The 21,568-nt window shown below is 37.6% G+C and overlaps 1 protein-coding gene across 1 annotated transcript in view; it reads left to right on the top strand.

Moving 5' to 3' along the window:
• The first annotated feature begins 5,778 nt into the window (after positions 1 to 5,778).
• Positions 5,779 to 21,568, top strand: part of NRAP (nebulin-related anchoring protein) — a 50,277-nt gene continuing 34,487 nt past the window's right edge. The window contains exons 1-13 of the mRNA XM_010007919.1: positions 5,779 to 5,850; positions 6,107 to 6,201; positions 6,903 to 6,990; positions 9,956 to 10,060; positions 10,707 to 10,811; positions 11,448 to 11,555; positions 12,306 to 12,410; positions 12,686 to 12,793; positions 14,446 to 14,550; positions 16,805 to 16,909; positions 18,517 to 18,633; positions 20,371 to 20,475; positions 21,185 to 21,292. Of these exons, the coding sequence (XP_010006221.1) occupies positions 5,779 to 5,850; positions 6,107 to 6,201; positions 6,903 to 6,990; positions 9,956 to 10,060; positions 10,707 to 10,811; positions 11,448 to 11,555; positions 12,306 to 12,410; positions 12,686 to 12,793; positions 14,446 to 14,550; positions 16,805 to 16,909; positions 18,517 to 18,633; positions 20,371 to 20,475; positions 21,185 to 21,292 (1,326 nt within the window). The remainder of the gene's footprint in view (positions 5,851 to 6,106; positions 6,202 to 6,902; positions 6,991 to 9,955; positions 10,061 to 10,706; positions 10,812 to 11,447; positions 11,556 to 12,305; positions 12,411 to 12,685; positions 12,794 to 14,445; positions 14,551 to 16,804; positions 16,910 to 18,516; positions 18,634 to 20,370; positions 20,476 to 21,184; positions 21,293 to 21,568) is intronic.

Raw genomic sequence — 21,568 nt, 5'->3', positions numbered from 1 at the left:
AAGGGAGGGCTGCCCTGGCACAGGGGCTGGGGAAAGGGAGGGCTGCCCTGGCTGGGGGCTGAGGCGCTGCCTCCCGGCCCTCCTCGCTTCCCCGCAGCAGGGGAATTACTGCTGTTTAATACGTGCGCTCCGTCGTACCCCTGGAAAAGTAGAGCCTTAAGTTTCATGGTGACACGCGATTGTCTAGATCTAAGGAAATTTATTTTTTTTTCCCTCCTATAAACTTCAGTGGCATTTCCTCATCTTTCCAATTATTCGCTGTGTTGCATCTCTGCTAATTACGCCATCCTGCTGTGCAGCTGCTGCATCAAGCCCAGCGGTCCCGTCCGTGGGCTGAAGAAACGCAGAGCCTTGCTAATGACTCGTGGGTGCAGGCTCCAATCCTGCAAAATCATACACCTGCCCAGCAGTGGCTGGGGTTTAACATTCACTACCTGAAGAGATTTACATCAAAGCAACATTTTTCAGTGTGACTGCCTCATAATTGGCACAAAACACAGGCACGGTAACAAACAGCCTTTTGCTTCACGACAGGTCTCTGCTTCCATGTGATGGAGGAGTGTCTGAATGATGTGGTGGCTCTCACCATGTCTGCTGCTGGGGCTGGTCCCTGCTTCCTGGGGTTATGCCTGTAGCTGTTGGTTGGATACGTAGCCAGAGTTTTCTTCTGAAAATCAAACAAACAGAATCCCATGGTTCCTCTCGTGCCATCTGTTAGCTGCTTCTTTTCAAGAAGCCAGCACCACTTCAGCATCCATAACAAGTCATTATGGACAACAGAGATACTAGAAATGTGTAGATCTTCAAGGAAATGCGTGGAGAGGAGAGAAGGGAGATTCTGCTGTCAGCAGCAATGACTTGCAGTGGCACCTGAACTTCAGGGCATACAGTTATAGTTTCCTGATGATGTGTGTGGGAGCCTAGGAAGTCCAGGAGCTGTTTGCCAGCTGTGACTTGCTATACCTTGATGAAAATGGTGGCCCATTGTCATTTGGTCCCCACAGCTGTATGAACAGGCCTGGAAATTGCTTTTTTTTCTACAAGTCATGGTATTGCTATTGAAAAAGTGGTATTGTATCTGATGATGCTTGCCAGTTTTCAAGAGATCTAGAAATGGGTTTGTGTATGGGAAATTTCTGACTCAAACTGTTGATGAAACCCCTATTTCCCTTCTCAGTTGCTGGCATTCACAAAGAAAACTGTTGGTTCTTCAATGTGGTGCAACGTTTGTCTTAACTACATGTTAGATTAACTAGTTTTCATGCAGTATAAGGTGCTAGATTTTTCAGAACGTTTTGCTTGTTTTCAGTAATGAGTAAGGGAGAAATTAGAAAGATAGTAGAAGAAAGTTTCTTACTTCAGGATGTGAAGTGATTGCTACCTGGGGAAGGATCAGGAAGGAATCAGTTTCTCAGGTATAATATGGCACAGCTGGCTGTCTGTGTTACTGGGTAGGGGGAAGAGCCAGCAGTATGATACCTGTAGTATCAGCATTCTTTTCTTATTCCCGGAGACTCACTCTGCTTCCTAAAAACATTAACAATTAAGCCTGGGTATTTGCCTTGTAGCAAATAAGTGTTTAACTATCACTTAAACAGCTGCAGGACAACAATGGAGTGGCTTTGGGAAATAGGAAGGTAAGTTGCAGGTGCAAACTACAAGGCTTGAGGCAGCTAAATAGTGCCTCTCTGGACTAATAATTGTGTGTCGTTTTCTGCAAAACATCTGTGAAAACAAGGATGGGGCTTTGCTGAGACGTGGGAGGCAGGTGTGGGGGTACATTCAGGATGGAGGATTTGAGCAACTTGCTGAGGTGTTCCGTCCTAAATGACAGTTGTTAGAAATTTAGATATTTTGCAAGAAAGGATGGCTGGTTTTGATACCCTGCAGGGAATATGGGGACTGTGATGTGTGATTTGGCACACCACAACTTTATGAAATTCTGTAGAATAATGCATCTCAGTCTCCTTGGTTTATGTGTTTGGGTGGGATTATTCTGTAATTGGGCAGGGATGATCTGTTGCTCATGTTTATGGGTTTTAAACTTGGGTAATTTTTAGGTTATAATACATGATAAATGGGAATATTTTGGTACTGGAGCTCTTGCATGCACATGGGCTGTGCTGCACATGCTTTGTGCATATACATTCAACCTTTCAGTTTAAATTGTAGCACATCCTCATGAATTTTTTCTCTGCTCTGTAACAGCGATGCCTTCTTATCCTGTGGACTCTTTTTTTCTATTTCTCTCTTCTCCCTCTTTCTCTTGCTCTATTAGAAGCATTTGCAAAATCCCCACACTCAAGTTTTCCCCATTTTGGCAATAAAGGGAAAGTGTAAGTACAAATCCTTTTAGTCATGAAACGAAAACAGCTGCTTGTTTTCAAAACAACCAAAATGTAAAAAGCTGCTGTACAATTTTGGAAGGCAGTGGCTTAGAGGTTTTTCTTCAAGTCTTGGGAGATCCTGGTGTTGATCCAGCTTTTCCAGCTTTTTTTCCATGTTTTTTTGCAAGCTGGATTTGCTACTAAGCTCAGTTTGATTAACATGGAGAGGCTATCTGAGACAAACGGCTCAGAGCCCAGTTAACTCATTAACCCTGTGATTTAGAGAAGGTTATGATGATGGTGGGTTAGTGTTTGAGCTTTTGCAGGCAGCTTATGACAGTGGATGACACCCGCAGTTTGAGTGGTGAAACGGCATCGTGGTTTGTAGTTGTTTTTTTTTTTACAGAGGGAAGATAGGGTTGCTGTAATTTGTGGTGTCTGGCTTCTGCTATTCGTGTGGCTGGAAGGGCACAGCTGCTATTCAGGAGCGACAGAGAAGGTGGCCCTGACTTGAATGTCTGTTAGGAGAAGGTTACTTTGTGTAACTAATGTGTGTGCTTTTTTTGATTCATAATCAGGATGCAATTTTCTATGCAGTTAGTTCAATGAATTTAAGGGGATTGGAGAGGTAACAATGTTTCTTCCGACTAATTTGCACTTTCAAGGTACTGACTCCTTGTACTTTACACGTAAATGCAGTACTTTTAAGCCACATTGATTAAGGTTCTACTGTTAAGTAAAGCCTTTTAAGATTTTCATTGATATCAAAGAGCCTTTATGAGGCCTTACTAAAGGAGGAAAAAAGCCACAATGAGCTTTTAACTGAAGAGAAAATGTCTTGCTAAGATTTGTCAAGATAACAAACTTGCACTGGTTTTGTAATTTAATTCCTTGCATGATCAAAATGCAGTGCATGCTTTGTAATGAGACCATATAATGCTTGTTTTTCAATAAACTCTCTTTTCTGTTAGCAACTCAGTTTTAATCCAGGGTGGTGAATAACAGACCACGCAACAGGACGGTTTTGAGGTGCTCAGAAATGGGGAAATCTTCAATAGACTCCAGCAGAACTGGTGCACAATGGATGTGAGAGAAGTAGCTTGGCAGGGAAAGAAAATAGCTGCACAGGGCATTGTAGCTTACCGTGCTTCTCTTCTTGAACATCCTGCAACTTAGGAGAAGCAGGAGAACTTGGAAAATGTATTTGTTGGCTTCATGCCAAGCCAATATATGTCACTGTGAAAATAAACAAACAGACTTTGTGTATCTTGAAATGAAGTAAATATTTTATTTATTTATTTTTTTTTTTCTGTGAAATAAAGGGCTTCTAGCTCTCTGACAGGCTTCTTGGAAGAAACACATGGTCAGTCCTCTGGGGGAGCTGTAGTATGCTCTCTGGTGCACAGTGCATATGGGCTGTGTGCCCTGATGTCCCAGGCTGGAGTCCTGTCCAGCTTACCAGTGTTCAGGCGACACCTGATGATGTGCTCGGTAGCTGTCAAGTCTTTATATTGATGTGTGATTCAGGGATGTCCTGCTTTCAGAACTCATTTCAGGAAGGCCAATGTATTGTCTGTGCTAAGACAGAAGATCATGCATCTTTTTTCTTGCCGAATGGTGAGACAAGGGCTTTAGCATGAACTCAGATGTTATGAAAGCAACTAGGACTATGTAGAAAATATACAATATAGGGGCTCTTGGAGTAGATGAACAACAAAGAGGCAGCAGCTAGTAGTGTGCTCAGTGCTAAATAAGGAGGGGACAGCCTGGCCACTGTGACCCTAATATATGTCACTTGCATAAACAGAATGGGAGTCTGGGATAAGATGAAAAGCTGTGTGAGAAAATAACTGGAAGACTTCCAAATTATTTGTTTCACAGATGGGTGCATGATAAATATTCTTGTGATGTAACATGGTTGACATAAAATCACTTCTCATCCCAAGGGGAGTAACAAGAGGCAACTCGGCAGTTATTGTAACACAAGAAGCTGTGTTCTGTGACCATTGTTTTTGTTTTCAGTTTTGGTTTTTAATGTTTTTTATATACTGATATTAATTACTTACTTTGAAAGGTCTCAAGTGTTTTCAGGACTTTGTGCCATACCCATTGCTGTTCAGATTAGAGACCCTATTTTTAGCACACCAGTTGCTGACACTACATTGTGCCAGTACATTGTCAGCATTCAGTAAAAGTAGTAATAAGTTAAGCAGAAGTGCCTGTCTCCATAAAGAGATGAATAGGAGGCTCTCTAAGCATACCCAGAAGGTTTAGCCGGAAATTATTTTGATTTGATTGTTTGTAATTTACAGAAAAGTGCTTAGCAATATCCCAGGACTGCTGAGAAGAGGTACAGATGCATGGACAACTATGCAGACTTTTACTTGCATTGAAATAACTCTTAGCTGTGTGCCAGGGTTATGAAACCCTGCAGGTATTATGATTACGTGAGATGTAAATCTCAAATCCTGACCATTTGTGGCAGGTAGAATTTAATACCTTCTCTGTTCAGACTTCAAAACCATAATAATTTGTTTGAACCCTCATATCAGGCGTAATAATTCCTTATCATTATTTGACTAAGAAATTTTTATATTCTGATCTATGCCAGCCTGCTCTTTGTGAACACTCTTAAATAGCTGCTTTGTTCATTCTATTCAAAAGTAAATGGTTCCTTTCTGTAGTTTTTTCCTGTAGGAGACAGATGTTTGGTTTTGTATCCATCGTGTTTAGAATTCTTTGAGATAAGAAGCTCTGTCCATTTAACTGTGTGTCTTCCTACACCTGGTGATGGAGCAGTAGGGTGATGAAACAGAAATAGGTGAGAAATGAGTTGTACAGTGCCATGTTGCTCATAATATAAAAGAAGAAACTGAGCTGGCACCAAGGATAAAAATAATGACTTGTCTGGGACAATGGCAGTGTACCTCTTCTAGAATAACAAAGGGCCAGAAATCTCCAAAACCATTTCTTGCCTGTGTCTCTGGTGGTACCTCCTAATATCAAGCTGTTCTTAAACACAAAGTAGTCTCTGTGTAGTCATTTGCTGTGTATCAGTGAGCAGATTTTTAATGACAACTGACTTTACAGCAAAACTGAAATACTAAATGATCAGATGCTAATATTCACATGGACATGATTTGTTTCGTGAGTTCATTCTTCTATTTAGAGAAAGTTATTGCTGCCCTCCCTTATGCACTGACACAGTTGCCAAAATAACTGCTCTTACTAACTGGCAGCTTTAAAAGCCAGCCTGCAGCTGACTTTGAAACAGAAGGTCAGCAAACGGAGCAACAGACTTCAATTCAGAGCTTTAATGGGAGCCATTGACCACAGCAAAAGGCCTTGACTGGAGTGTCTAGAGTGTGCTTTGCACAGGCCAAAAGTCACTTTTATATTCTTTGAACCTTTTGTATAAACCTATATATTTTTTCACTCTGTGGATTTCAAGATGAATGTGCAGCCATGTGCTAGATGTGGCTATGGGGTTTACCCTGCTGAGAAGATTAACTGTATAGATCAGGTCAGTGCTCTTTCTTTATTATTTTGGACTATAATAAATGTATGGATTGGCACTTTAAACACAGTGCAAATCTCTTGGTTCCAAAAGTTCTATACTTATAACTGGGTTCAGGACTGAAATGACTTACAATAGGCATATCTTTGAAGAAGGATTCTTCAAATTTATGAATCTTAAGGATCCATACTAATAATTAAAAATTAAGTTAATAACAATGAAATACAAATCATATCTGTTCTCTGTTTTGTGGTATTTGCAGACATGGCATAAAGCCTGTTTTCACTGTGAAATATGCAAGATGATGTTAACAGTAAACAACTTTGTTAGCCATGAGAAAAAGCCTTATTGTCAAGCGTAAGTGTATTTCTTTTTCTTTTTTTAAATTAAAGGTTTAAAATGCTAGGTAATTTTAATGTAATAGAAGATCACCAGTTGGATTCAGCCTGGTCCCAAGTGTGATGTGAAATTATTCATTGTTAGTGCCTTCATGCATATCTTTGGATTTACATGAATAACAAATGATGGGAAAATCCTGTTACTGTGTCTAAAGCTTCCTCATTTGTCCAGTGTGTTAAAAAATACTGAATTAAGTTCCATTTCAGTATTGTGGGAAGCAAATAAACCCAACCATAGAATCCAGAGCTTTCCAAATCAGCAGTTAAGAGTTAACAAAGTTGAGCTAATCATCAGGAGAATGTGTAAAATGCAGATTTTGGAGTTGGTTTGTTCTAGGAAGTTTTTATTTTATAATGATCAATTCCTGTCAAATTTGTCAGCAGAAAAAAGAGAGATGACAGTTGTTTTTTATTCTATTATTCTCTTTTGTTATTAGAAACACAGCATTGATATGACGATCATTAAAATTAATTTTGCTCTAGGCACCTACTCCATACAATAATAACTTGAATGTAATCTGAGATCTGTGTGTGAGTGGGGAAAAAGTTCTGTAGGGAGGTGGGGAGGCTGCTATTGTGTTTTTTTGATTGCTCAAAGAGAACCTTTCTGGTGGGCTGTCTGGTACATTCCTAATACGCTTTAATACTTCTCCTTTTTAGGCATAATCCAAAAAACAATGCCTTCACAAGTGTGTTTGACACACCAATAAATACAAATGCAAAAAAACTGTCGGAAGTGGTAAGTGAGGTAAGAAACTTGAGGGCTAAATGTAGCTTTGTTTTACATTCTTATATCATATTCGAGTCTTGTTTTAGAAACATTCTTTATATAATGGAGATATGTATTCTTTATTTATTCTCCTGTGGTTTTTTTAGAGAGGGAAGATCTCAGCCTGGGTTTGAGTCTTAATTTTAAAACTACATCCATTCATAAGAAAGCAAGGTTAGATCTAAATTTGCTTTTGCTTTCAGAAAGAAATATGGATAGCAGTTTTTCACCTGCTATGTTTGGTAATCTCTGTGGAAGTGTTCACAGAAACTGGGGGAGAGACTGCTCAGAGCTATGTAAACTGAGCAGCTAGATCATGGGGGCTTACACAGCCAGCTGAAACAAGAATTACCGGTTTGTTTTAGGATATCTTCTGAAACTGATACTAAAGGACACGGAACAAACAATAAATTCTGTCTCAGTAGGATGTAAGCATGTTTTGCTAAATCGTTCAGGACAGACTAGCTTTCCTTTCCCTTCTAACTGCATCTATCCTCTGAAAGGCTGCTGTGCCCTGGCAAACCTCTAGGGGTGCTCAAAGTCTTCTGTTCAAGTGCTATTCTTTTCTGTCTTGCATTGTTTTCCTCCAGATCCATTTGTTTCAAACTTGCATTTCTAAGAATGTCATTGAATGAGAAACACAGAAATAGCCAATAATTGATAGCTGTCTCACTTCCATGTGTAATACTGTTTTCTTGAGTGTCATGTCTCTTGATACTCTAAAATAGTACTATTCATGGTATGACTACATTTAGTAAGTAAACCAATGTTTCAGTGTGGTTAGCCATCATTAAAATAAGGAAGAAAATTGTTTTGTTTTGTTTTTTTCATATTGTAGTGTATTAAATTCATTCTGATGGTCTGTATTATCTGCACAAACTTGATGTACCTTAATAGCCTTTATGACACACTGTCCTTTGTCATTCTTGTATAGTATTCTTAGGCCCCAGTTTTTGCAGTATCATAGGCAGTAACTATTTCAGCAGTGACTCTCACACTTACTTTAAACTGTATGTGACAGATCTGGTCAGGAATGAGTTTGAGATTACTGCAGCTTCTATTTCTGTTTTTAGGCAGTGACATGAGACTCTGATACTTCCAGTGCATGTGAATATACAGGCCAGACAGATTATAGCTCAAAGATCACTTTCCCTTGTTTCTTACACCTAAAGCACCTTCTGTCCTTTTCAATCACATAATAAGCTGCTCCAGAGAAGAAATTGATAAGGGTAGTAAAGAAGTTAATTCTGCAGTGCTTACTTAAAGGGAGTACTTCTGCAGAAATGTTGAGTGCAGAAAAAAAATGTCATTGGTAAATGTATACAATAATGTTAACTTGGAAAAAGGTTTCAATTGCTACAAGAGTTTGTTGAGAGTTTTTAGGGAAAATTTCTTATGCAGAAAATGTAACATGTTTCTTCAGTCTTAACAGGATTTTCTCATGTAAGTCTTACGTTGAGACACTGACTCAAATGCAGAGATAAAAATTCAGCTCACTCCTTCTGCACAGAATTTCTGTGTGAGCAGACAAATCATCTCTCAGTACCTTTGTATTTAATTTATAAAAGGAGAATAATAGTACACATGCTCAGTGATTTTTCTGTCTAGTCAGTTTAGATTTTGCACTCTTTAGGACACGGGCTGATTTTTCATATCTATAGAGTGATTTGCATAACAGCACTATGATTTCAGTTGGATTTCTGTATGGTGTCATCATAAAAGCAATGGTAGTAAAATGCTATGACTCAAAACTAAATTTCGTAGTCATTTATATATATATGCAGTCATGATGCTTCATGGACACTGTGCAGGGAAATATGAGAGTTGAATATTGCCCACCAGTAATAGTTCTTTTATCCAATGCTGCATTGATATGTTCTGCTTAGGAATTTCAATCCTCATAGATTGTTTCCCCAAAAAGTATTATCTAAGGATAAAATTGTTCTTTCAGAACTTCATGCAAAATTTCAGGTCTAACATGCTGCTCCTTTACAGATGTGCAGCTCACATAATAGCAGAAATCTTAGGTAGAAGCTGGATGTGGATTTGAGGCTAGAGTCTTGACCTCAGGGCTAAATGTATTTTTCACTTCCATGAAAATTTCTTTGCCAAGAATGGGTGGTTTGAAGGAAGCACTTATGTAGTCTTTGCATGGCATAAATGGGCTATATGGCCTTTTGGTACATTAACAGAGTGTAAGCAGTGTTGGTCTAAAGAGGGAGAAGGAGGAAGAGATGGAGAGCTGCAAGTTCTCAGAAAGTATTTTCTTGTGGACTGTGGGCATTTGGTGGGTCTGGTGTGCTTGTCATAGTCCCTTGGTTTCTGCATTCATATCATGTATAAATGTGTCTTCAGGGTGAAGTTGTTAGTTGGCACTGAAAACTAGGCTGATCTGTAGCAGTCTGAGATCTAATGCAAAGACACAGGTAGACATGAGTAGAATAAACAATCTTAAACTGAGTCCTGTTTATGCTGCCACCCAGAGAATTAGTTCTGTGAAGTCACGTAGTTCCTCTGCTTCTCTTGTGTTGGTACTGATGGGTTTTGCAGTGAGGCAGGTGAAGGAGCTAACACGGCAAGAGCCTGCACACTAATTCCCAGATCCAGTTTCCCCAATAGCCACCTGTCTGGTGGTGATAATGTGTGTGAGAAACAAGGAGCAGGGTCACTTTGTTGGGCCAGAGGTGATTTTGGCAGTAGCCCTCCTTTAAACTCGTTTGAAGTGCAGCCAAAACTAGCAGGCACTGAAAGTGGATTTGTTAGGGTGGGGACTTCCCTGTTTTTGTTGTTTTGTCTTGTGTTTCTCTCCTTTTGTCACTGCAGTTTGTGCAGGCTAAGAGACTATATTCATCTTGTTTCTCTCCCTTCTCATTCTTCTCCTAAGAGAGGGGACAGTCGTAGTCTGTGCTTAAAAAGTTCTAATACCAAGTCCATTGTTTTTTAGATAAAATATCGAGAAAAGGCTGAAGAATTCAAATCAGTCTTTCAATGGGATGTAAGGTCCAGAGAAATTGAAACTGCCTATAAAGCCCAACAACTGGCCACCCAGGTAAGAAATACTCCTCTAGTCTCCAAGCCTCTAGCCTTCAAAAGACCAAAGACTGGCCTTGGCAATCCTGACTTTTAGGCTTTTACTCACAGAATTTGGATGCTAAAAAAAGCCATTGCTTCTCATTTGGCTAAACTTTTCAAGCATCATAGCAAAGACTGGCCTTGGCAATCCTGACTTTTAGGCTTTTACTCACAGAATTTGGATGCTAAAAAAGCCATTGCTTCTCATTTGGCTAAACTTTTCAAGGCATCATAGCTTGATTATAGCTTAGGGTGCAAGAATCACAAGGTGAGTAAGCAAGGGTGTATCTATACTGTTAGCTGTTTGGATTCTGCATGCATAGTTGTACTCAACGTTTCTTCTTTCTACTGACACTGAAGCTTCAGGACCAGTGCTCTGATTCCCAGGGGAATTATTTGACTGTCACTCTGCGATCCTAGATCCTGACATCTTGGTATCAGTTCCTGTTATACAGTCTCTGCCCTGGTATTCTGAAGACATGTGTAGGCCTTGTGCTGTACATCTGCAGATAGTAAATTTCATTTCCACAGCATTGTGTGTGTTTGCTTTTTCTTGCCACATGAACTGGTTGTGTATGAAAACATGGGTGAAGATTGATAGTTATTTAATTTTTGTTTTATAGAATGCTTACTATGCTGCCTATGAGGAGGGAAAATCATGGTACTCAGGAACTATCCCAGATCCTGAGATGGTCAGGATAACACAGGCACAGAAGACTCTGAGTGATGTAAGTGGGATGATGTTTGGAATGGCTTTATTTTCATAGGCTGTCAGATTCTGAGGACTTGCAAGTAAAATGGCATCAAAGGAGAAACTGACATGTTCACTTCTGTCAATAACAATGCTTAACCATGTAAGTGATTAAAGTCACATGACCATGCTATTGCCCATCCTGGAAATCATACCTTTATATATTTATGTAATTGAGAAGCTCTTCAACTACTGCCCAATAATATCTGAGGTGACCTTAATTATATCCTGATCTATCAGGCAGTGGTGTTGCCTTCAGTAGAACAGAACTGATGATGGAAAATGTGTGTTATTTTCCATAAAGCAGGCTTTTCATTGAAGATTTTTTTATGACTGATAAAAATAACTCCTGAATTATGACTGACTGTCTCTAGCCAGAGAATGACTTTGTGTCTCAGTGAACATAGCCAGTCAATGGGGGATAACTTATGTGAATGGGGAATGTCTTGTGTGTAGAAAGTATTTCTATCTAACAAACTTGCAAGTTCTTTAATTTGTTGACTTCTGAATAAAAGTGAAACAAACCTTTAGGAAGTGGTTATTAAAAGAGAAATCACATTAAACTGCAGTGGGTTATTTTGTAACAACAAAACCAAAAATGTTCATTTTCTAGTTTCAATATACAGAAGAATATGAGCCATGGAGAGGCAAAGGCAGCTTTCCTGCTATGATCACTCCAGGTTATCAGGTTGCTAAGAGAGCCACCCAACTGAGCAGTAATGTAAGTCACAGGTTTTTAAATTGTATGTTACACTTCTGAATTTGGAGAATCCTGGTTTTCAGCCATTCTCTATAAACAGCAGGTTCTTTGATGAATATTTGTTGTACTATTAATTCCACAAAGTGAGAAAAGTTTATCAGGATGCAAAAAACAGGGTTAACAACTACTTGGCTTGGGAAGACAATCATACAGGATAAATAACAATATAGGTATTTCCTGAGAGATGTGGCAACATTTGCTGTAATTTATCACAACCTGACAGATTGTGAATCACTCTAAAATGTGTACTTAATTCATTACCTATATTTTCACTTTATGGCTTTATTAATATATGTATTTACATCTGACATTTTCTGCTTTTTTATTATTTGAAGTTAAATACCATAATATTTAATAAAATTACTGGAATATTGAATATAGTGTATGTAAAAGCTGATTTAGATATATGCCCAGAAAAAGTACTTATTTATTAAAACAACTATTCATCTGCAAAAGATCAAATTAATCCTATAGAAATTATTTTAATAAATTGTATTGTTTTCTGCAAACAGTCTGTATTGTTACTGCAGTATGACTGTAGTGGTTTGGGTTATTAATGACTATTCTCATAATATTTTAATCATACATCTAGTATAAATATTAGGAAGTGTCATGACTGCTGTTGCTCCTTTTATCTTGACATCTTCTGATAGAAAATGCTTATCTTCTGCTTATTGTTTGTAATATGTATTTTATATTTCTCTCCCTCAGGTAGAATATAAGCGAGGGCATGAAGAAAGAGTTTCAAAGTTCACCTCTGTTGTAGACACTCCAGATATACTACATGCAAAAGCTGGAGGACAGCTCTCAAGTGGTGTAAGTCAAACATAACAGGTTGACTTGATTTTGATTCTACAAGTGGCTTTTAGAACACTTATAAATCACCTAAAACTATGAACATAAGGCAAAATAGAAAGTTAATCTTGTATAGCATACACATAAAGGAGGGAGATTGATACTCCATGATTTGTCTTCCTTTTGGCAAATGACAGCCATCAAATGCCTGACTTTGTAACTTTAAGACTTGATTATGTATGTAATTAAGATACAATTTGATCTCATCGCTCCTGAATTGTTTTGGATTTTTACAGCTGAAATACACAGAAGACTTTGAAGAACGGAAAGGAAAAGGCAGTTTTCCTGCTATGATCACTCCAGCTTATCAAATAGCCAAGAGAGCGAATGAATTAGCCAGTGATGTAAGTGTCCAGAGCAAAGGATCTTTTTGGGAAGAAAATAATTAATTTTCACACTAATTTTGAATTAAAACATTTACTGGCATAAATTCCATGAGCATTGTGGAATTAAGCTAGCAGTGCTCTTCATACACAGATTTACAAGTGACTGTCTTGCAGGAACAAAACTGAGTTTTATGCTCACACAAAAAATCAGATATTTTATTTGTGAATCAGCACTGTGGAGTTTTGTGGGCAAAAATGTCCTCTTTACCCAGGCTTATGTTGCATACAACTGAGAAGAAAGACAATAAGGAGTCAGCTGGAGGTCTTTGATTTCGTTTCACCCAACCCAGTATGAGTGCACACTTCAGAGGGGCTGAAGTGCAGCTCTGATTTACACAGTCACAATGTGGGTGACCTTGTAGCAATTATATATATATAAAGTATACATACACACACAAACACATGTATGCATTTCACATAAATACAGTACTTTACTAATCTTTATTAACTTCCTTTTTCTCTCCAGACATAACAAAACCACGACACCACTGTATTCTTTAAAAAGCATTGTAACAGGACATCAATATTGCTTAAAAATGTACAGTTAATTGTGTTTTGTCGTTGAAGACCAAAAGATAACATTATTCTAACTCAATGGAAGTGAGTTTAGAACATTATTAAGGGTCATTGAGGAAAATAAGAAGAAACCTGTAATTTTGAAGGCAAAAGCCACTGACTACAAAGTTTCAATGTTTTTGTTTACCTTTGATCTGTGAAAAACCCTTCATTTTTGTCAGCAAACACATATGGTAATTAAAGGGCAGCAGCAGGTCAAAGGCATTATTTTGCCTTCAGTAAAAGTGGAGTAAATCTTGGTCTAAACTTTAAGGTTGATTGCCTAAAGTTTCCTTGATCATTGGGGATATAAGCATCCTTCAGAAACAAGGTGTTTACTTAACCCTGTGGTAAAAAGTCTTATGTGATAACCATTAATTTATGTTACAATGAGTTCTATTTTTTTTATCTGCTGGAGAAGCCTCTGGGGAGGCCTTATAGTGGCCTTCCAGTAACTGAAGGGGCTACAGGAAAGCTGGGAAGAGGATTTTCACCAGAGGAGGTAGTGATAGGACAAGGGATCATGGTTTTAAACTGAAAGAGAGGACGTTTAGGTTAGACATCAGGAAGAAATTCTTCACCATGAGGGTAGTAACGTGCTGGAATAGGTTGCCCAGGGAGGTTGTGGAAGCCCTGTCTCTGGAGGTGTTGAAGGCCAGGTTGAACGAGGCTTGTGCAGCCTGGTCTGGTGTGAGGTGTCCCTGCTTGTAACAAGGAAGTCGGAACCACATGATCTTTATGGTGCCTTCCAACCTTAACCATTCTACAATTCTATGAATTAGCCACTGAGAAACAGTGGGTACTGAACACACTGCACTAATTGTCTGGGCCAAACTGGCAAGTCCCATGTTCCAAGTGCATTATTCAAAAGTGCACTGTTTTTCTTTATATCTTCAAGTGACATATTTGACTTCTTTAGATTGGTGGCAATGGGAATTTTGACAATCTTTTGTTGTCAACATGTGCATGTCATTGCTTATTATTTATCATGCAACATCTGTACACCAGACTAAACTCATCCAGTTAATTCTTTTCCTTTTCTTTTTTCCTTTTAGGTAAAGTATCATCAAAGGTATGAAAAAGAGATCAAGGGAAAAGCCAGCCATACAGCTGGAACAGATGTTACTGTTGCAAAAGAAAATGTAGATCAATATGGCCAGGTAAGCAACATTATAGAGATACCCATACTGATGTTGATCATTACTATTGCTGAAGACTTTAGATACTACAGTGAGAGATTTTCACTTTGAGAGATATTTTCACTTTGCTTTCTCAAAGGTCTCAAAGGAAAAGATGTGTAATATATTTGCATTGGCACTTCCAAGATGAGACTACAAGGTGCAGGCACTGTTCACTGCATGATCCTTATTATAGGGTCTTGGCAAATTTTATCTGTGTACATAAACACACTATATATACTTTTCTATTGTGGTGGTGTTATGTATCACAATGAAATGTGTTTACTTATGGAAACTTTCCCATTCCATAAGAAAGAGAAATTCAGTTAGGAGTAAGAGTGAAAGGGCTGTGAAAGGTGGGAAAGCCAGTATTCTTAGAAATCTTAAAAGCTTTGCATCTCTAAATATATGCAAGAGGCACCGAAGATCCTACATATCTCTTAGATTTCAGCTCTTCTACAGAAGTGGGATTGTAAGCCTGACATGTTGTAGCTTTTCATTTCTAGAACCAAATAGGCTTTACTTCTGTTTTGGTCTGTGGCATTTGTGTTGCCCTTTTTTTAATTTTATTTTTTTTTTAATGATTGCAATTATTTTTGTCATCTCCCAAAATACATCTAAAGTTTTTTTCCAATTAAGTTAGTGAAATAGCACAGCTAAATAAATCTGAATACAGTTAAAGGGAATTTGAAAGGAGTGGAATAGTGGTTTTGGAATGCTGTTATCTTTAGAATTAATTTAAGGGTTTTTTTCCTTCAAAATTATCTTTGAAACTTCAGTAACAGACTTCATATTTAATTTGAGTTTTAATCTTCATAGATTGGATTCTGGTATTTTTATTTAAATAGAATAGAGCTATGGAAATGAATTGATCTTTTCTGAGTGAAGCATGACATAACATATTCAAGATCATGAGTGTACATCATACAGACATATATGTAACATGAGACAATTTAAGGAATCTTACACTAAAATTCAGAATCTTAGAAGTGGCCAAAGTTCACTATCTAGAACTTTGAAAATACTGTTTTGTGTTTTAAGTAATGCTAGAAATTATATAAAAATGTGTTTGAGAAAGAAGTAAAATGTCAAGTTAGTTTGAAGAGTTCAGACTTAGGAATGGCATTTAAAAAAACTAATTCAGCTGATTAGTCAAGGATTTTTCTTATTTTTTTGCCTATCTATAGAATAATTTAGATGCCATAACTTTAACTGCATTATAAAGTTCACAAAATTATGATATGCCTCGTCTTATCATGTGGTGTTGATGGTGCACAAAATGACCTGCAATGGATTGTTTTCCGTGGAGAAGTCACAAGACAAATACTCCAAATATTTATAGTTCTTTCTGTCTGTGCTCTCCACGACATTCTTGACATGCCACACATTCTTTGTTCACTTAAACTGGCTCTGTATTGTAAAGGATTTCCAAAATATAACAAAGAAGGCACATTGCGCTGCATCCTACTTGTTTGTATACTTACCATATTATCCCCGGATCTTGCTATAGGAACTGTATTACCATTTTTTAAAAAGCTCCAGTATTTTTTTATTAAATTATCAAAAGGCTTTTCAAATTGTCAAACATTTACACATAAATTTATTTATAGATAGATTTAAGAGTGTTATTTCCACAACTTTAAATTTTTTTTTAATCAAGCTTTTGGAATTTTGTGATTTAGTTCTCTAAGAGTTTATCAGTTAAATATGTAGATATTTCCACTTCATTAAGGAATCTCTCTTCAAAATGTACCATTGCACTAGTGTAATATTATTTTTGGTCAGTTAGGATGTGAGAAATGTCTATGGATAGACGAAGAGATGTTTGTCACACCACAGAGGAAGGCTGACACTATGCTAAACTTCTAAAGTTTAAGCAAATCTCCTGGCTGTCCAAAATATTAGATATTTTTATAGTTTCCAGGAAAATATATATTGAAAAAGAGAGGGGCTAGCAAATATTATCATCTCTATAAGGACTGAGGTGAGACTAGAAGGATGTATATTATTGAATACTTGAATGCTATCTTGACCGTGACTTAAATGCTACTTAAATTTCTCTTGCAATGCAACATGAGTAATTTTGTGGGCAGTTCTCCTTTTCATAAAAAATAAAATAATAAAAAATACAGAGAGCAATGAACTTTCCTTCTAACAAAGACTATGGGGCTTTGTGAAATCACCCAAGGCCCCACCTGCTCATGTATGATGAGTAAACACTCTGAATTTTCTTCAGGATTATATGGAGGAGTATGAAGAACACAGAGGGAAAGGAAGCTTTCCTGCTATGATCACTCCAGCTTATCAAAATGCCAAGAAAGCAAATGAATTAGTGAGTGATGTAAGTATGAAACCAGAATCAATACAATTCATAAACAATTAAAACCAGCAGTTTGTCAGAGCAGTGCCTGGGAGGAGAATTCTAAAATTACACGTGAGAAGTAAACAACACTGACATTTCACTGCATTGTTGGGAACTGGATGGCTCAGGGGGTTAATAATATCCATTAATAGAAGGGGACACAGTTCCAACTTGCATGAGGGAGGAGATAGATGTAGCAACTAATAGGGATCCCTACTGTTAGGTTAACCCTCCTGGCAAATCTGCACCTGTATTATTAATGAAACCTTCAACTGCCTTAATCATCCTGTGGTCTACTGTGGTATTCCCAGTAGTGAATAAATGGAGGATGAATGAGCTGAACTGGTTTTGATATTTTGATGTGTCGTGCCTCTAGCGCAAAGCAAGTCATAGGGAGGAAAAGAAACCATAGAGCTCAACACTGTCACTTCACAAGGCTGAGTTTATTTCTAGGCTGGGCATTTTTAGTTTTGGTTGGTAAGCTAAAGAATTGGCAAAAAAGATGATGATGTGTGATTCTTGCGTGCAGCCTGCTGATTTAAAGAGTCATAGTCTTATTTCAGGAGACCATTTCTCAGTGACAAAAAATTGGTTAGTCTGTAGGGCAATACCCTGTGGCTGCTGTGAAGGGTTCCTGTGAGTGACAACTCTTGTAGTGTGGACACCTGTCCCCCACGGGGCTGTCTGAGCTTATGGGCTCAGTCTGTTTTCTGAGGAGCTAACAGATAGTTGAGTCTTTCAGCTTGTGCAGTGCTGGTTCCTGCCATGAACCAGGTACTGATCAAGCTGCTTCACCCCTGTAAAGCCTGAGAAACTATGTGCAGATTTGGAAAATAAAATTAAAAAATACTGCTCACTTCAGCATATTTTAATTAATTTTGTTAATATATTATGAATCTGATTTTTAAAGCAGTAATGTAAAACAAAGAATATCAGCATCTTCTTGTATGCAAGAAATATTAAAATGTATTCCCAACAGGGTTTTTTCTGAATAAAGGTTGGCAAAAAGCCAATATAAGTATTACCTCTTTTCACCCACAATTGCTTAATTTAGGTAAACAAACTGATGTCTAAATTAAATTAACAGATCCCTTATTTGAGTATTGATTTGGTAGAGAAATGCAATTGTCTTTAAACATTTTAAGTGCAAAAAGGTGTATCTTTCTCCAAAAGCAAGTTTCTACAAAGGGAAAAGTTTGCAGAGCAGTTGATGACTATCTTTAATTCCCTGACTAGAAGCCTGAAATTAAAGTACTGAGAATTAACTTCAGTAATAGAAGAGCACAAAAGCTCCAATCATTTGCTAGCGAAGAATCTGCTGCTTTGAATAACCACCAGAACTGTTCAATCTATGCAAAAAATTGATATAAAAAATGCTATCTAGTTAAGTAGCCTGACAGTGTTTGTTAGGGCTGTGATTTTATATGGTATTTCTTTCAGGAAGTAGCAACCTGTGGAGTTTCAGCCTAACAAGTTCTTTTTAATTATTAAAGCAAGAACAGGAAAAACCTTAACCTGTCTCATGAAGCCCATCTAATGGTGAAAAGGTAGACCTCTATTCTATAATTTTCCCTACTTCTTTTCAGATAAAATACAAGAAAGATCTTTCCAAGATGAAAGGTGCAGCTCACTTCCACTCCCTAACAGCTGAAGACAACTTAGTCCTTAAACAAGCCCAGAATGTTAACAAGCTTGTCAGTGAGGTAAGGAGTTTTATTGATCTATTGAGAGTAGCTCATACAAGCATCTGTGTCTGAAAGGGTAAGGACTACGGATATAAAAAGTTGTGGTTTTATTGCCCCATATGTAACAAAAATCATCTGTGTGTAGCACAGTAACTTGAGACAAAGGTGCAAGTGCAGATCTCCAGGTACTGCTATGTGGCACTTCCAAAGATCTGTATGAAAGTATGGAAAATTTATCTCAGAAGAGTAATTTTATTTCTAGCCACATGAAGAACAGAAGTCTAAACAAAACCTCTGAATTGTGCTGGTCATGTGCTGTGAATTTATAATCATAAATACTTTAGGATCACTTGGGTGTGTAACTTAGAGTGTTTCAAATAAAGTTCTACTGGTAATTAAAAAATAACACCAACAGAGCCAAAATTTGTAGCATCCTGTTAATGCAGGTTTCTGTTTTCTGCCATCATGTGAAAAACTGAGAGATACTGATACACATTCTTCTGCTTGGCAAGGGAAAATTGCTGGGGAATTCTCAGTGGATTCTGAATTATTAATTTATTTATAGTGTCATATCAGCTATAAAGCTATTAATAAATGTGAGTTTCTAGAGCTTCCCCATGGCAGTTTAAAAACTTATACTCTTGAGATGTCAAAGCATAAAACCTTCAATAATGAAAAACCCCTGGAAGTAGGACTGGAAGGGGCCTCCTGGGCCAATGACTTCTGGCTCCTGCTGTTTCTGCACAGTATCATATAATCCTCTTCTTTTAATTTCCAGCCTACATTTATTCCTGTCCATTTTATTACTATTGTATTTTGTGCCAACATTTCCCTTTATTTTAAAAAGTTTTTCTCCCTGCAAGATCACCTTTCCAAGATGTTTACAAATTGATACAATTTTCTTCTCTTTACCTTTGCTTTCCTATACTAAGCAAGTCAAATTCTTCTCATCTCTCAGTGTTTCCCTGCAGCTGTTACAGGCTGAGTGCATGTTCCTTAAACAGAAGTGACTGTAAAAGTACATTAGTTCTGGATGAGGTCTTCCTGGAACCTGGTACATAGCACACGTGCTTCCCAGTGCCTTCTCAAATATCTCCTTTTGCTCCTTCCTTGGGCTGCATTTGCCTTTTTCATGGCTGTATTACTTTGTCCTCTTGCCATCTTTCTGTGGTCAGCCTACCTATAAGCAGGTTTCTCTTTCTTTGCCTTTCCAAGTGATGAGCTCTTGTAGCTGAAGTTCTTATGACTACTCCCTATGTATGTTAACCTTTGCACTGTTGAATTTATTCCCATTTCTATTACCCCTTTTAATATCACTCCCCAATTTTCCTCCTTTTGAGCAAAGATACTTAATTAAAATATTAAAGCAGTTCTGTATTTAAACTTACTCTGAAGAATTCTGCTGGTGAGCTTCCCCATGCTCAGCCCTTCCTGTTAAAAACATTGATTGCTTTTTCTGCTTCTACTTGCTTCACAATCACCATAAAACACCTTTGCAGATCCTTGTTTTTTTAAATAACTCTCTCATACACTTTGAGGTCCAAATGGATGAAATTTATTGCATTTCTTTTGCTTGTAAACCAAGAACTGAGCATATGAAAATCATCTTATTAATTTTCATCATATGCCATCTGATGAAAGCCATGTATCAAAATCTCTGAACAGTGAATCTGGCTAGAAAAAAGTGTGTGGAGAAACTTAACTGAACAGCTTAAGGTTTTACTATGTCTTTCTCTCTTGCATTTTGTCTCTAAGGTGGAATATAAGAAAGATCTCGAAAACAACAGAGGCTACAGCATGAACTACTGTGATACTCCACAATTCAGGAATGTGAGCAAGATCTCAAAGTTCACCAGTGATGTAAGTTTACAGTACCTTGTGTGTGGCTTGTTTAACCTGGTATCTTCTGGAATGGGAGCTCATCTGTGTGTGTGCTCCAGATAGTTTGTGCTGGGAATTTAATTGTAACTGGTTTTAATCCATGTCAGTACAGCACGAGCACTTATCCTGTCAGAGAGGAACGTGTTTACTGCAGGAAAGGAATCAATACTAATAATGGTATTGTTCTATCTCAGGATACTGAAGTATAATTTTGCTTTATACTGCTTGTTATCACTTTCTAAAATCCACAAGTAAATCTTTTGCCACACAGATGGGATAGTAATGTGGTTAATTTATCTTCTTGGTGAAAGCTGTAATAAAACAGCCTTGTTCTGTTAGATGATTATGTGTTCATTTTTTAATGTACAAATAATGCTTCCTTGCAATTTAATTTTAATATTTATTTCTGATGAAAATATGCAGCAAAAGAATATGGCAGTATCTCCTTTGTTTGGAATCCAGGTGGTCTGAAAATGATATAAATTACTTCTCTTAAAATAGGAAATTATGAAGGGGCTTTAGTTTGTTTTTTTGTAATACCAAAGTTATTGTGGATCCGTGAGTTTCTGTAATCCTGTGGAACAGGTAGACTACATCTGTAATAATTTGTCTCACTGCTTTAACATATGAAAACTCACAGAGAAGCTAAATATGCTTTCTCATATTACTTTTGTTTTTCTTTGTACAGCTGAAATACAAAGAAACCTACCAGAACCAGATGAAAGGTCGCTATGTAGGTGTGGGTATGGACAAGCGAATGCTACATGCCATGAAAGTTGGCAGCTTGGCAAGCAATGTAAGTGTTTTTAAATTACACTTCTATGGCTGTTGCTTTCTTGTCCTTAAGCTTTTCCAAAGCTAAGTTGATAGAAAACTTTAGATCATTCTGTACTGGGGATCTGAGGGATAGATTTGTTGAGAAGAAGGGAAAGTCTGGAAACCCTTTTGTACTGATTTATTGCTCACTGTGTGGAAGCTAAAATAAGCAAATTCAGTGATCTGGCAACATACTGAGCTCCTTCAGTTTTCTCTGACATCAGTAGGATGTTGAAGATTGCTCGCCACCACCCCC

The sequence above is a fragment of the Chaetura pelagica genome, unplaced genomic scaffold (assembly GCF_000747805.2).
Source record: "Chaetura pelagica isolate M959 unplaced genomic scaffold, ChaPel_1.0 scaffold531, whole genome shotgun sequence".
NCBI lineage: Eukaryota > Metazoa > Chordata > Aves > Apodiformes > Apodidae > Chaetura > Chaetura pelagica.
Note: the sequence above shows the minus strand (reverse complement) of the source record. Positions and strands in the feature narration are given on the sequence as shown.